The sequence below is a fragment of the Miscanthus floridulus genome, chromosome 17 (genome assembly GCF_019320115.1).
Source record: "Miscanthus floridulus cultivar M001 chromosome 17, ASM1932011v1, whole genome shotgun sequence".
Classification (NCBI taxonomy): domain Eukaryota; kingdom Viridiplantae; phylum Streptophyta; class Magnoliopsida; order Poales; family Poaceae; genus Miscanthus; species Miscanthus floridulus.
This window is the reverse complement of record NC_089596.1, coordinates 17655987-17670849: the sequence shown is the minus strand read 5'-3', so window position 1 is coordinate 17670849 and position 14863 is coordinate 17655987. Positions and strand designations below refer to the sequence as shown.

At 46.1% G+C, this 14863-nt stretch overlaps 1 protein-coding gene across 1 annotated transcript; it reads right to left on the bottom strand.

Moving 5' to 3' along the window:
- Positions 1–2417: 2417 nt before the first annotated feature.
- LOC136515325 (uncharacterized mitochondrial protein AtMg00810-like) lies at positions 2418–3278 on the bottom strand. The gene has a single exon (XM_066508953.1). It carries the CDS (start codon positions 3276–3278, stop codon positions 2418–2420), a length of 861 nt encoding a protein of 286 aa, XP_066365050.1.
- Positions 3279–14863: the final 11585 nt, after the last annotated feature.

The window sequence follows — 14863 nt, the reverse complement described above, 5'->3', positions numbered from 1 at the left end:
GAAAGGCTCACCTGCCGCAGTGTAGCCACATGCAGGGACAGGCGCAGAAGTCAGTCCTGCTGTATTATCTAGTCACTGTTGTAGCATGGGAGCTGTACTAGGACTAGATGAATAGAGTTGTATATATAGTTTGCCACTGCAACTCAACAAAGAGAGTTCAGATTTGCCATCTCCTATACAGGGCTCCGGCCAACGCTGGTGCTTGTACTGTGTATATGCTCTGTTCTCGTTCTTCTTCAACATTTAGCCATAGTGTGTGTGGTCGGATAACGCTTGTCGTGGTCGGCTTAGCTAGTGAGTGCTCGACAATACTAGCGGGTGCTAGGCAAGACTGGTGAGTGATCGACTCACCTGAGCCGGTGATCCTGTGGGCCAACAAGCCATACATGTTAGTATTACCGGCATTTCCTTACAGAACTGGGCATTACATGTATGACAGGGGCGGTCGTTGATTAGTTATGTGCAATAGGCACCGAGACTAAGCTGTCGGGCATTTCATCCACATCCCCGACACGGACAACACTGACGGTCAAGCTCATGGTCACCTTGGCTGTCGCCGTTTGTGACGGCTTGTGGCGAGGTTGTTCGCCTCGATCCTCTCTACCTTCTTCACGCTCACCACGCTCTCGATCAGCAGCTCGTTGCTCGTGGTTGCCCTAGGGTTGCCACTGAACATTTTCGATATCCTTTCTTTCTTTGGATGTATGTGTGGTAGTGTGATTGATCAACTTCGCTAATTTCTAGCTAGATTGCTTTGTTTTCTCTCTGAGCTTGGTGTGGTCTCCATTTATAGGCTGCTAGCTAGCAAGAGGAGTGTTCTTAAGGGACTCTGCAGATGCTGATGCGCAGTGATCGAGAGCAATCAGTCACAGAGCTGCAGTGCTCTGATCAGCTAGCTCTTGCAACTTTTTCTGATGCACATGCTAGCTTTGTATGATGCTGTCCAAGATATGTTGGGTAGCTACTGTGCAGATGAGTACTCATTACCGAATTTGCATCGGGTACTCAAAAGGTTAAGAAAAGCGCGCGCGAATCTTAATCAAACGCAGCCACCCTAACAGTGCACATAGCCAGGAATATACGTACTCTATGACTAACAAAGCACTAGTAGATATGTAGTCCAAATCTCGGGTTTGATAAAATATGAAAAAATTTCTCCACCGTATATTTCTGACTTAGACGATAGGACTCACAACTCTTGAATTTCATTGGCCTAGCGAACACGCCAGGTACTCCTGAATTCAGTGAGTTTGAGAGGTTGTTCGTTGAGGTACTCTAGAATTCATGTAGATTATAAAGAATATAATCCGCAACAATTATAATACGCACGAGCAGCGGTTAGAGAGAAGATATATACTTCTTCTGTTCCAATTTTCAAATTACAAATCTCCAAATTACAAGTAGTAGTTCTGGCTTTTCGACTTACAATTTGGAGTGGGGGTACTATTTATGATGGGATCTTTGTCCTAACATAATCTGCCATGCCTGTCGAGAATCAAAGAAAAAAGATGAAGAATGCAAAAATTCAGACACTGGAGATCTAGTTAGATTAAGTGGAAACCCAAGGCACAGAATCCTGATCTTCTTAATTATGCTTTCTGAATCAGGCTTCATCAGCTGTGCATCCCGTGTCAAAAAAAAATCAAAACCTTCAGCAAACTTTTCGGTGATTTTTACATATTGTTAGATAATCTGCAAATTGTTTAGTCATGCGTGCAGCGCGTGTGCTCACCATCATGGACCTCAACAAGAACTGAGATAAAGCAAGAGCTAACGTGCTGCACGCTCCATGCTAAATAATTCAAAGGAACGGGAACACTAAGCATCTCGAATCTGGATGGGCTCAATGACAAAAAGAAAGGTTTGGGGGATGTGCAGTCCATGCAGGTCCCTAATCGAGCACCTTGAGATAAGTTTATTCCTACATGTGTATCACGTTGATAGGTTAAACCCATGTATACTGTTGCTACTTCGTCTACAAGCTTGTGTGAGGAAACTTCGTTCACGCCAAGTAAACAAAGTAGCTAGCCAAAGTGTGAGAAAGTACTCAGTATTTTGGTTGTTGTGAAATGGCTAAAGTATTAGTTCTTTTTTAATTGCCGTGTTGCTGTATTAGCTCATGCGCCATGCTGGAAACCTGAAATTCCTGTACTCATCAGTGATAGAAATCTTGTATATTACATCATAAGTGTCGTGTACATATATATACTATAGCTTCCTTACCAACCGACTCATAGAAGCATTGTTCGGTGGATAGAAAGCAAACGCCAATCAAGGCCAGACTTGCCAAAGCAGTACACGCCAATCAATCAAGGGCTAAACAAGGATACACGCCAGTCAATCAAGGGCTAAACAAGGATACAGTGCCATGCAAGGATTTATTTGTCTAACACCCCCTAGCAGTCTCAACGTCGTCCTCAGCCACGAACATTGAGACTGGACCGAAACTCGGTGAAGACAGATGTCGGCAGCCCCTTGGTAAAAATATCGGCGTACTGAGACGAAGTAGGAATGTGGAGAACTCGAACAGCTCCAGCAGCAACCTTGTCCCGAACAAAATGAAGATCAATCTCAATATGCTTGGTGCGTTGATGTTGAACTGGGTTCGTCGACAAATAAGCAGTGCTCACATTGTCACAGTAGTAGACGATAGATGCCCGGTGGACAGGACAGTGAAGCTCAAGGAGAAGTTGGCGCAACCAGGTCACCTCGGCAACAGCATTAGCAACCGCCTTGTATTCAGCCTCGGCACTGGAACGAGAGACCATCGGCTGACGCTTGGAAGACCAGGAAACCAAATTATCATCCAGGAAAACAGCATACCCGGATATGGAGCGCCGTGTATCAGGACAGCCTGCCCAGTCAACATCAGAATAAGCCATCAAGGAGGACACAGTGGAGGAGTGCAGCTGTAAGCCAAAGTCCAGAGTACCACGGACATAGCGCAGGATCCGCTTCACCAAAGCAAGATGAGGCTCACGGGGGTCATGCATATAGAGGCATACTTGTTGAACGGCATATGCAATGTCAGGTCGGGTGAAAGTGAGATACTGTAGGGCACCAGCAAGGGCGTGATAATCAGTCGCATCAGGAACAGGGGCACCATCACTGGAAACCTTGGCAAAAGTGTCAATAGGGGTAGAACGGGGCTTGCAATCAGACATACCAGCTCGCTCCATAATATCTAGCATATACTGCCGCTGAGAGAGAAACAGCCTGCCACCACGCCCGGTGACAGACACGCCTAGAAAGTGATGAAGAGGGCCCAGGTCCTTCATCGAGAACTCCTGAGTCAAGGCGACAACAATGCGTCGAAGAAGAGCATCGGACGAGACGGTGAGGACAATGTCATCAACATATAGAAGTAAGTATGCCAAGTCGGAGCCATGACGGTAAATAAAGAGCGATGTGTCGGACTAAGCACCAACAAATCCAAGGGACAAGATGTGAGAAGCAAACTGACTGTACTAGGCACGCGGTGCTTGCTTCAAACCATGCAAGGACTTCCGAAGATGGAAGACGTGATCAGCATGAGAGGGATCCACAAATCCGGACGGCTGCTCACAATATACTGTCTCCTATAGAGTGCCATGAAGAAAGGCGTTCTTCACATCTAGCCGATGAATAGGCCATTGATGGGACAAAGCAACACTGAGGACAGTGCGAACAGTGGCAGGCTTAACAACCGAACTGAAAGTCTCATCATAGTCAACACCAGGACATTGAGTGAAGCCATGAACCACCCAACGAGCTTTGTATCGGTCAAGAGACCCATCAGAAGCAAACTTATGACGATATACCCACTTGCCAGTGACCACATTAGCCCCAATAGGACGAGGCACAAGATCCCAAGTATGATTCTGTTGTAGAGCAGTAAACTCCTCAATCATCACTGCACGCCAATTAGGATCGGCAAGACCACCACGGTACATCTTGGGAATGGGAGACAAAGATGTGGCCTGAAGGTTGAGCCGTTGCACTGGAAGGCGAAAACCCCGCTTGCCTCTGGTGACCATAACATGGTCATTGACAGGTGGCGACACAGGAACCGCCTGCGATGGTGGTGAAGATGCTGGTGTCCCGCTGGCAGCGGCCGATGGTGGAGAACCATTTGGGGCAACGGGAGTGGAGGGCGTGGAGGCAACTGCACATGCGGCAGACCCCAGCGATGCGGTCGGGATGAGGCAGTACCGGTGGCCGGGGTGCTAATGTGCTCAAGCGGAGGCACGCTAGGCAGAGGCGGAGACACGCCTGGTGCTGGTGGGCTTGTGGGTGTAGCTGGAGAAGTGGTGGGTGTGAGGGATGGCCTGGTGATGCTGGCAGCAACCTGGGATGCACGAGATCCACCAGGGGTAGCATCACTGACCAATGGAAGCCGACGACTGATGGGCTGTACCGAAAGACCTTCATCTGCCAAAAAATCATAAGTGGTGGATGGCAACTGGGCCTTCCGATTAGCAAATGGAAAAACAGACTCATCGAACACCACATGGTGAGAAATAATAATCTTATTGGAAGACAAGTCCAGACACCGGTAGCCTTTGTGATCGGAGGGATAGCCAAGGAAAACGCACATGGCAGAGCGAGGCGCAAGTTTGTTGATGGTTGTGGCAGAAAGGTTGGGATAGCAGAGACAACCAAATACACGTAAATGGGAGTAAGAAGGCTGAACCCCATGGAGGGCAAAATGAGGTGTGCCGAGGTTTTGAGTTTTGGTGGGGTGAAGATTGTGAAGATGAGTTGCTGTGTGCAGGGCTACCACCCAATAGGATGGAGGGAGGCTAGCTTGGAACATAAGGCTACGGATGATGTTATTAGTAGTGCGGATAATGCATTCAGCTTTTCCATTCTAGGGGGAAGTGTGGGGGCATGACATGCGAAGAGCAACGCCATGGGTGAGGAAAAAGGAGCGAGTGGAAGAGTTATCAAATTCCCGACCATTGTCACATTGGACGCTTTTGATGGTGGTTGAAAACTGAGTACGGACATAGGCAAAAAATGGGCTAGGGTGGTGAAAGTGTCGGATTTTAGGTGGAGTGGGAAAGTCCACAAAAAATGGGAGTAGTCATCAAGAATAACCAAATAATATTTATAGCCGGACACGCTGACAATAGGAGATGTCCATAAATCACAGTGAACTAAATCAAAGTTCCGAATAGCATGGGAACTAGAATGGGAAAAAGGTAAATGACAATGACGACCGAGTTGATAGGAATGGCAGATGGACTTGGTGTCACATTTATTACAATCTATAGCGGCACTGGAAATGAGTTTTGTTAACGCCGGCGAGCCAAGATGACCAAGACGACGATGCCAAATTGAAGTGGATGTAGCGAGGAGAGCCTAGGGATTGGGGAGGCTGGGCAGCAGGGGGTAGAGGTCACCAGTACTATTGCACCTACCGATCACGCTCCGAGTGTGAAGATCCTTCATAGAAAGACCAAAGGGGTCAAATTCAACTGAGCAAGGTTGTCAGTAGTAAAGCGATGAACGGATATCAAATTTTTAATAATATGAGGGGAGACAAGAACATTCTGTAGAGACAAAGGGCGTGCATAAGGAAGAGTGGTGGAACCAGTGGCGGTGACAGGTAACAAGGAACCGTTACCGACAACAATATGGGAGGGAGTGGAATGGGACGGCAAATGGGAAACAGAGAGAGTACTGGTGTCAGACGCCATGTGGCTGCTCACGCCAGAGTCCATGTACCATTCACCTGAGGGTGGGGGCGTCAGCTACATGGTGCTGAAGGCAATGGCAAGGCCAGCTAGATCCCAATACCTGGCGCTGGACATAGGAGTCCACGATGTCGACTCCCTGGGGTAGACGACGCTGGTGGATGGTGGTGACAGCATGGTGAAGTACTGTGCAGGCATGCCATGACCTGCGGCAGGTAGCACAGGAGGTGGCGATGGGATGCCAATGTGGAGCCCCACAGGCACAGGTAGGGGTGCCAGGGGAGGATGCCAGCCCGGGGTGCCAGGGCGCACGACCGGAAAGGAAACTAGCTAGCGTGTGTGCGGCCAGACTTGGATAGTGCTGGACTAGGGATTCGCTGGCTGGCTAGGGTAGCGAGGACTACCTGAACCACGCCCCCGACCGAGCCCCCGGCCACGCCCCTTACCATAGCCGTCGTTGCCGTTATTGTAGCTGTTGCCGTGGCTGTGCTGGGGAGGGACAGTGGGTGCGCCACGGCTGCCAGGAGCAGCCACCCCACTAGTGGGGGTGTGAGCCCGATGGGGCCTGTGCAGAAGCAGCGATGAAGGTGGCGATGGGATGAACCTTGGCCTTCTATGTGATCTCCTCAAGGTGCAGGTCAGCACGAACATCAATAAATGATGCAAACGGCCTCTACCGTGCAATGAGCGAAGCCAAATGCGAATACTTCTCATTTAGGCCACGAAGAACATTAAGAACAAGAGTGTGTTCGTGCACAGGCTCGCCAAGATCACCGAGCGCGTCGTCCATACTCTTCATCTTCCAGAGGTAATCGGTCATGGAGAGGTCACCTTGGAAGAAGTTGTGGAGTTCGGCATCGAGGAGGAGGGCATGAGTCTCCCGGTTGGTGTTCTAGAGCCACCTAAGAACTATGCACTCCTTGCGTGCCCATGCTGGGACCATGGGGAAGGCCTCATCGGAGAGCATGTGATCCATGAGGGCATATTTGCCCACGGCGAGGAGAAAGAGGTGGCGCCACTTGGAGTAGTTGGGGGTGCTAAGATCGAGGATGAACGGGACGAGCGTCTGGATGTTGGGAAGGCCAACTGCCTAGGAGTGGAGGCCGGCGATGGCGGCAGCCTCGTGAGCACGAGCTTTGGCTTCTAGGCGAGCGCGCTCGTTGGCCTCAGACTTGGCACATGCGGTGCGATCGGCCTCGGCGGCGGCGAGGGCATCAGCGTCAGCCTTAGCACGAGCAACGCGCTCGGCCTTGGCTTCGAGGAGACGATTAAGCTCGGCGCGCTCATCGCCGGAGAGCGCCATGGGCAAGGGAGGGAGGACGCTGGATTGGGGTTAGCTGGCGGCAAGAGCTAGAGTAGGTTGCAGGATGCGACCGCTGATACCATGATAGACGATAGAAATCGTGTATATTCCATCATAAGTGTCGTGTACATATATATACTATAGCTTCCATATCCAACCGACTCATCGAAGCATTGTTCGGTGGATAGAAAGCAAACGCCAATCAAGGCCGGACTTGCCAAAACAGTACACGCCAATCAATCAAGGGCTAAACAAAGATACACGCCAATCAATCAAGGGATAAACAAGGATACAGTGCCATGCAAGGATTTATTTGTCTAACAATCAGAACGCTCATTTGGTAACTCATGTCTCACAATGCAGATAACCAATTTTAACAACGGTCTTGCTAGCGCCCCGGACGTCCGATCCGGGCGCTAGCGTCCGGACGCTACCCGCACAAGGAGCGAACGAGCATCTAGCGCGTCGGGCTCATGAGGGAGCACACCAGTAGTGGTCCTGTGCCGCCCCGGACGTCGTCTGCGCTGCCGACCGCTTCACATGTGCATCCCATGTGCAACACCCAATCTACTTTTGAAACATTCAAATGCAACAGTTGCAACATAAAAAAGACACAGATGAAACATTTGAAACAAACGTATGAAACACTTGAAACAAGCGTATGAAACACTTCTGAAAACATTTAAAAAAACATTGCAAACATATGCAACATATACATAAAACACTTGCAAACATACATATCAAACACCTAAAAACACTTGAAACATATGCTTACAACATGCATGTATATGCAACATCTAGATCTACTTTTGCAATATCCAGACAGAACACATGCAACATTCGTCTAGAACAGATGAAACATTTGGAACATACACTTGAAACATACTTGTATAGTCATTACAACATGTGCAACATCCCGATCTACTTTTGCAACATCGATATACAACACCTGCAACATACCTCGAAAACACCTGAAACACTTAAAATATACTATTACAACATGCGGTTTCAGCGTATCATCAGCTCGCTGCTTGGACGAATGGAGGCTCATCGACACGGAGCTCGAAGCCATGGAGTGGCGCGGAGGTCGTCAGTGTGGAGCTCGTCGGTGGCACGGACCTCGGCATGGGAAGGGATAGGTGGATGGAGCATGGCCGCAACGGGAGGCGTGAGTCCAGGAGCGAGCTAGCGAGCGCCTAGCGCGTTGGACTCGCCGTGCGCGGTGCGGCGGGCGGAAGGGGTGCGAGCGGGGGCAGCACGGGTGAGGACGGGGTCTGTCCCACGAGGAGAGCGTGTGGGTGACATGGGCGGGGGCGGCGTGGACGAGGGCGGGGTCCGTCCGGACGGACGAACGCCCTATAAGGAGCGTTTCTATTTTAACAAAGCCTACATCCTCAAGAGGGGTGGATCTCACTACAATGGAAATGAATTTCAAACATTTTCTTTCAAACACAGTTCTATTTCTAGACGGTCCTATAAGTGGTCGCAGAGGGGCCCATAAGTAGCCTCATTTTACTGTAGCATATAATGGCTCTAGCTCCTACTGATCTAAAATGAACTACGGGAAGGAGGAGCTGGCGGAGTTGGTGTCCTTAGGCTTCTCCGCCTCCTGCTACAGTTGAACTAGAGCACCCGTGAGCCATACCAAACTAGCTCTTAATAGACCATCCATGGAAATCAATGTTCATGGCAGTTGGTATGGTGGCCTGACTCTTCAAAATAGTTACAGCACAAATAAATTCATAACATTTTCAAATAAAGTTGGATGAATACAAATTTTATATCAAAAGGGGACTCCAACACCTACCATAGTTATAGCGCAAATAAATTTGTAACATTTTCAAATGAAGGGGACTTGTAACTCTACACTACTGTTACTTCCTAATCAAGTTTCTTAACTCCCTTGTTGGTGTAATCTTGATGAGGTTGGACTTGCTCCGTCTTGCCTTTCAAGATGGTCAAGTCCTTGGTGAGGCGGTCCACTTCTTGCCTAAGCATCTCATTCTCCATGGCAACTTCATCGGTAGATGATTATACAATCACATTCTCGACACAAACTTGGTTGCACTTGGGTGAGTCTAGTTCAATTAAATCAATGCAAGAAGTAAAGGAATCCTTTTTAATTATATAAAAAGTGAGATTCTCTTACGTGCTTTGGTAGGGGTGTTTGCACTAGCTTCAAGTTTTTCAAGTTTGCTAGTTAGCTCAACATTTAAATTTGCAAAAAAAAAACTTCGAATTTGCCAACAAGTTCTTTATAATTAGATGTTGAGCTAGCTAACTTTGTTTTTAATTCCTCCTTTTCTTTGTTACTTCTCATCTGGGCTTCTTCTATTTGGTGACTTGGACTTCTTGCATGACTTGGGATCTTCAATGGCAACTCTAATATCTTGCTTGAGGTGTTGATCACTTCGATCTTCATGTTGCCTTTGTTCAAGCCAACCTTGCATCCATTTGAAGTAAACCTTGTATACTAGCAAACATTATTAGTCCAAATGATCATGTCATCAACAACCATCAAAATCAACTAATAGCCCTAGCATGGGTATCATTTTTCTTACGGAGAGAAGAACAAAATCTGCATGAGTGAGAAATGAACAAGGAGGGAGACAGATCCAAGAGAGGAGAAAGAAATTGGGAGCACCTCATCCTTGGTGCCGCCATCGCCATTTCTACACCCATCGTCCTTGGTGCTAGGGGACACGCACACGTCGACGGGTGGCTGGGGGTCACACCCGTGCCATATGAGGGGAGAGGGTGAGGGAGGAGTGAGGGTTGTTGTGGCTATTAGTGTTTCAATCAGGCTTATATATCAGTTGTTTTCCTTCTGGTCGATCCTATTCATCCATCTCAGATCAATGGCCACAGTTCGCTCATGATTTACAGTTCTTAGCTAGGCCGTGCTATGCATGTAAATGGGCTGAATCCAGTGGTTGTCCGGTCATGGGCCTTAATCCTTTTCATTTTCTAGAATTAAGTTTTACTTTGGCACATATTTTTGCCAACACCATTTTCACAGCCATTTTTAAACTGTTGGTCCACTTCCAATTCATATTATGAACTGGCGGTGAAAATGATTTTTACCAACAATTAGCATATGAAGCGACTGTAAAAAATCATCAACAACGTTTTAAAAAAATGGCGGTCAAAATGGTGTTGGCAAAAATGATTTCTATCGTAGTGCTAGGAATTGAATTATTCAGGTACGGAGGGAGTATATGTGTTAGTTGCTATATGTGGTTTGTGAAATCTTGTTGAGGTTGACCAGCCATACCAGGATGCTGATGCTATCTGTAATAGGATAGCTGTTTGTTGAATTGTGTTGAGCGAAGATGACCAATCCCGGACAGATGCTGTAATAATCTGCTACACAAAATTTTCTGCCTTCGCAGTTAAGACTGGGGCGAATGATCCTGTAATAACTCTAAGAAACTCAATGAACACATTCAGACTTGGAGGGCTTCATCAGTTTGCCCAGTTAGTTTGAAGGTTGTTTGGTTAGATCAAGTATGTGACTTTATAGAGACCTAGACAACAGGCCCAGGTTGTAGTAAATTCTTGGTTGAGACGATTAGTTGAACGAATTGAGCGCTTGATTATTATTTTGAAGTAAGTGATTGAGTGCTTGATTTTTGCAAGGAAGTTTACACCAAACTATTCATCATTAAAGAAAAGTAAACACTTACATACACAAATTAAGTTGCATCCGCAGAAATGACAGTGCAACTACTGATGAATGACTGAAACATGAATACAGCAACTGAAGGAGAATGTATATATATCTAGGCCACACCATTATTCATGCACGAGTCATAACACACACTATGTAAGTTCAATACATATATTTGGATGAGGGGTATCAAGATGCATATGTTTATGGCCTTTAGATCTGACCGTTGCTCCCACCTTCCCCTCGGAACCTCTCCTTGCTCCTCCTGATGAAATCTGCAGCCTGCTGGTTCACGTTCCACCCCAGCTGCTGGTTCGCGTCACTGGTCGGCGGCGCCGGCGACGGTATCCCGTTCTTGACAATAAGCTCGAGATTCTCCACCCGCTCGACATGCACTTCGCCTTCCACAACGGCCACACGTGCACCATTGTTTCTGCCTCGCCACATCTTAGCTTAGCTTTCTTCTGCTAGCTACTGCTATACAGAGTTGTGTTAAGTTTTTGCCTTGATCGATCGGGGACCAGTGGGCAGCTGGTATTTATAGGATGGCTCCAATGCGTCGATAGTCGTTGTGCTTGTGCAAGTGCAACAACTGCTCTCCAGCAGGCCTTGATGTGAACAAGGAGTAGCTAAGCTAGAAGGTCGGTCGTTAAAGTGGAGCAAGACCACTGTGCAATGCAGACATATGGCCGGTCAACAACAAATCAGCAAGTAAAGCTAGCTGTGCCTGCCTGTACTAAACGAATGCGCTCAGAAGTCCAAAAGAGTTCGGCTGCTGGCTGGCTTTGGATGGACGCCTTCCTCTTGGGGGAAATGTGTCCGTCGTGTTTCAGGCTTTCAGACATTGCGGCCAGAATGAAGCATCATCCAGGACAGTAGCTGGCTAGCTGCTGCCAGACTGCAGCGCCAGCTGATTTGACGATGTAATTTCCTGGCAAAAGGTAGTGGTATGGTAGCAAAGTATGTATATAACAAATGTATAATTGCTCCTTTTCAATTTTGTGGTGGTGATGAATCTATGAATCATGTTTTTTTTTTTTTTTGCTTACTTAGTGTGAGGTACAGGGTACTTAAGACGATGATGTATGTATGTGGCATATTTTTCATTCAATGCTTTTTTAAAACTCAAACAAGATAAACTCGAGTATGTTTAGTATTTAAACTAGAAGAATTGAACTTTATAATCAATGTTTCGACGAAATTAATGAATTCGAATTTCAATTTCAGAACTCTACTGAATGGGCCGGGGTGTCATCTTCACCCACAGATTCATCTCTTTTAAAAAGACTCCTGCATATTTTAAATAAAAAAATTGGATCTTTTCTATTCAGTTATTTAAAACTCCAGCAAGAAAAAACTTGTGTAAATAGATTCATTTATGCAAGTTCTATTTATGGGATTATATTTAGCTGAAGTTTTGGGCACTGCTACAGTATGAAGACACAAGGGATAGAAGATCCGTTTGTCAAGCAAGCGTTAAAGGTTGTTGCTTTGGTTGCCTTGAACTTATCAGCCTAGCTTATCAGTTATGAAATAGTATTTTCCTCTCACAACAAATCAGCTTCAGCTGACTTTTTAGCTGTATAAACCATCGGCCGAAGAGGCTTTTATCAAGAATAGATGGCACTGAAGTAATAATAGATTTTGCATATGTTTTTGTTCTACTGTATGTGCTATTTCCCCTTTATTAATTTTTATTATCATCCAATAAGCTGACAATGTTGTAAGACTTAGCAGTGTGCAACTACTTAGATTTTTTTAAACGGACCTGCTAGCGCCTGGAGGTCTGATCCGGGGCGCTAGCGTCCGGACGGTGCCCGCAACGCGAGCAAGTGAATGCCCTAGCGTTGTCGGGCTCGTGAGTGAGCGCCCCAGCAGCGGGCCCATGCCGCCACGAACGTCGCCCGCGCCACCGATCGCTTCCCACGCGCATCACATGTGCAACATCCGATATACTTTTGAAACATGCAGATGCAATGGTTGCAACATACAAAAGAAGACAGATGAAACACTTAAAACAACCATCTGAAACATTTGCGAAAACGCCTGAAAAATACTTGAAAAAACATTGCAAACATATGCAATATCCAGATGAAACACTTGCAACATACATATAAAACACCAAAAACACTAGAAACATATTCTTACAACATGCATGTATATGCAATATCCAGATCTATTTTGTAACACCCAGATAAAATACTTGCAAACATACGTCTAGAACAGATAAAACATTTTGAACATACACTTGAAACATATGTGTATAGCCATTACATAATGTGCATTTTTGTTTTTTTAGTTATAATATGCTATCCCTCACGTATGTCTATAAGTTTTTAAAATGGTACTAAAATACCACCATTAGGTCATGGGCGATTAAAGAAATACCATAACTGCAGGGTGTTAGTGGCCCGAGGACTGGGGCATTATAAAGTCGCCGTTACTTTTTTCCCCTTTTGCTCATTGTTTTTCAGTCAGGCCTGGTTTAGTTCCGCGAAATTTGGGAAATCGGCTACTGTAGCACGTTCGTTTTTATTTGACAATTAGTGTTCAATCATGGATTAATTAGGCTCAAAACGTTCGTCTCGCGATTTTCCACCAAACTGTGCAATTAGTTTTTTTTTTCTACATTGAATGCTCCATGCACGTATCGCAAGATTCGATGTGATGACTACTGTAGCACTTTTTGGAAAAGCTTTTTTGGAACTAAACAAGGCCCTCTTCTGTTTAACTGTGGAACCATGTGGCAAATATTTTGCGGTGGTAATCTGATATGTCCTGTGGTGCACCAAGGTTCAGTAATCGTCGGTTCGTCACCAGAGTAATGGGCTGCTGTTATTTGGCAAGAAAAAAATGATTGCAGTATGCTGTTGTTTTTAGTAAATTGTGATAAAGATTGTTCATTCAGTAATTGACTTCCTCGCCCAAAGGGTGCACTGAATAGTTTTTTCTCCCCCTTTTTTTTTTTTTTTTGCCTTTAGGTGAGGAGCAAAATTGTGGCAACTTTCTATTACACTGGTAGAGAACCGAGCTTTACTTCCGGTGGAGAACCCCCTCTAGTCCCAGTTCCCCACTCGGGAGCAAGCATCCGGGACTAAAGGGGGGGTCCTTTAGTCCCGGGTCAGGAACCGGGACTAAAGGAGGACCTTTAGTCCCGGTGGGTAACACCAACCGGGACTAAAGGTGCCTCCTAACATGCCACGAGGGCTGGCATCTACTCTCTATACTCATTTTTTAATACACTATAAATTTCTCCTTTTATAAACAAATAAAATTAACAAACTATAAAATTATCTAGCTCCTCCTTGACGTCCGTTACCGCTCGGCAGAGAACATGCTCGCTGAAATGAACACGGTCCACTAGTTCAACTAGTACGGATTTTCTATAATTTTCTAACTATTTTCTAAGTTTTTCATTTCATAAAAAGTTAAAATAAAAAGTACGGTGATTGACAGACTACTGCGACGATATCGGGACATGTGAATAAATAACCATCCGTACTAGTTGAACTTGCTTACGTGATCATCTCGGCGAGCATTTCTCCACCGGATGGCACCGTACTTGGTCAAGGAAGAGCTCCGATTCTACGAGGAATGGAACACGGTCTCCCACGACCGTTGTCGCTCTCCCTCGTAGAATCAATGCTCCTCCTTGATGTCTGTTACCGCTCGACAGAGAACATGCTTGCCGAGCTGAACACGGTCCGCAAGTTCAACTAGTACGGATTTTCTATAATTTTCTAACTATTTTCTAAGTTTTTATTTATATATACTACGTTTAGGTACGGTGATTGACAGACTACTGCGACGATATCGGGACATGTGAATAAATAACCATCCGTACTAGTTGACCTTGCTTACGTGATCAGCTCGGCGAGCATTTCTCCACCGGACGGCACCGTACTTGGTCAAGGAAGAGCTCCGATTCTACGAGGAAGGGAACACGGTCTTCCACGACCGTTGTCGTTCTCCCTCGTAGAATCAAAGCTCCTCCTTGATGTCCGTTACCGCTCGGCAGAGAACATCCTCGCCGACCTGAACACGGTCCGCAAGTTCAACTAGTAAGGATTTGCTATAATTTTCTAACTATTTTCTAACTTTATATTTATATATACTTTAACCTTCTTTCATGTAAATATGCAAGCTTGAAGTGATTTTGAGCTCAAATTGCTTATAAATGAAAAAAACCACAATAAAGAACCATAAATATAT

Excerpts from the sequence above, each read along its gene's own strand:
- LOC136515325 (XM_066508953.1), bottom strand. The coding sequence starts at position 3,278 with ATGAAGGACCTGGGCCCTCTTCATCACTTTCTAGGCGTGTCTGTCACC.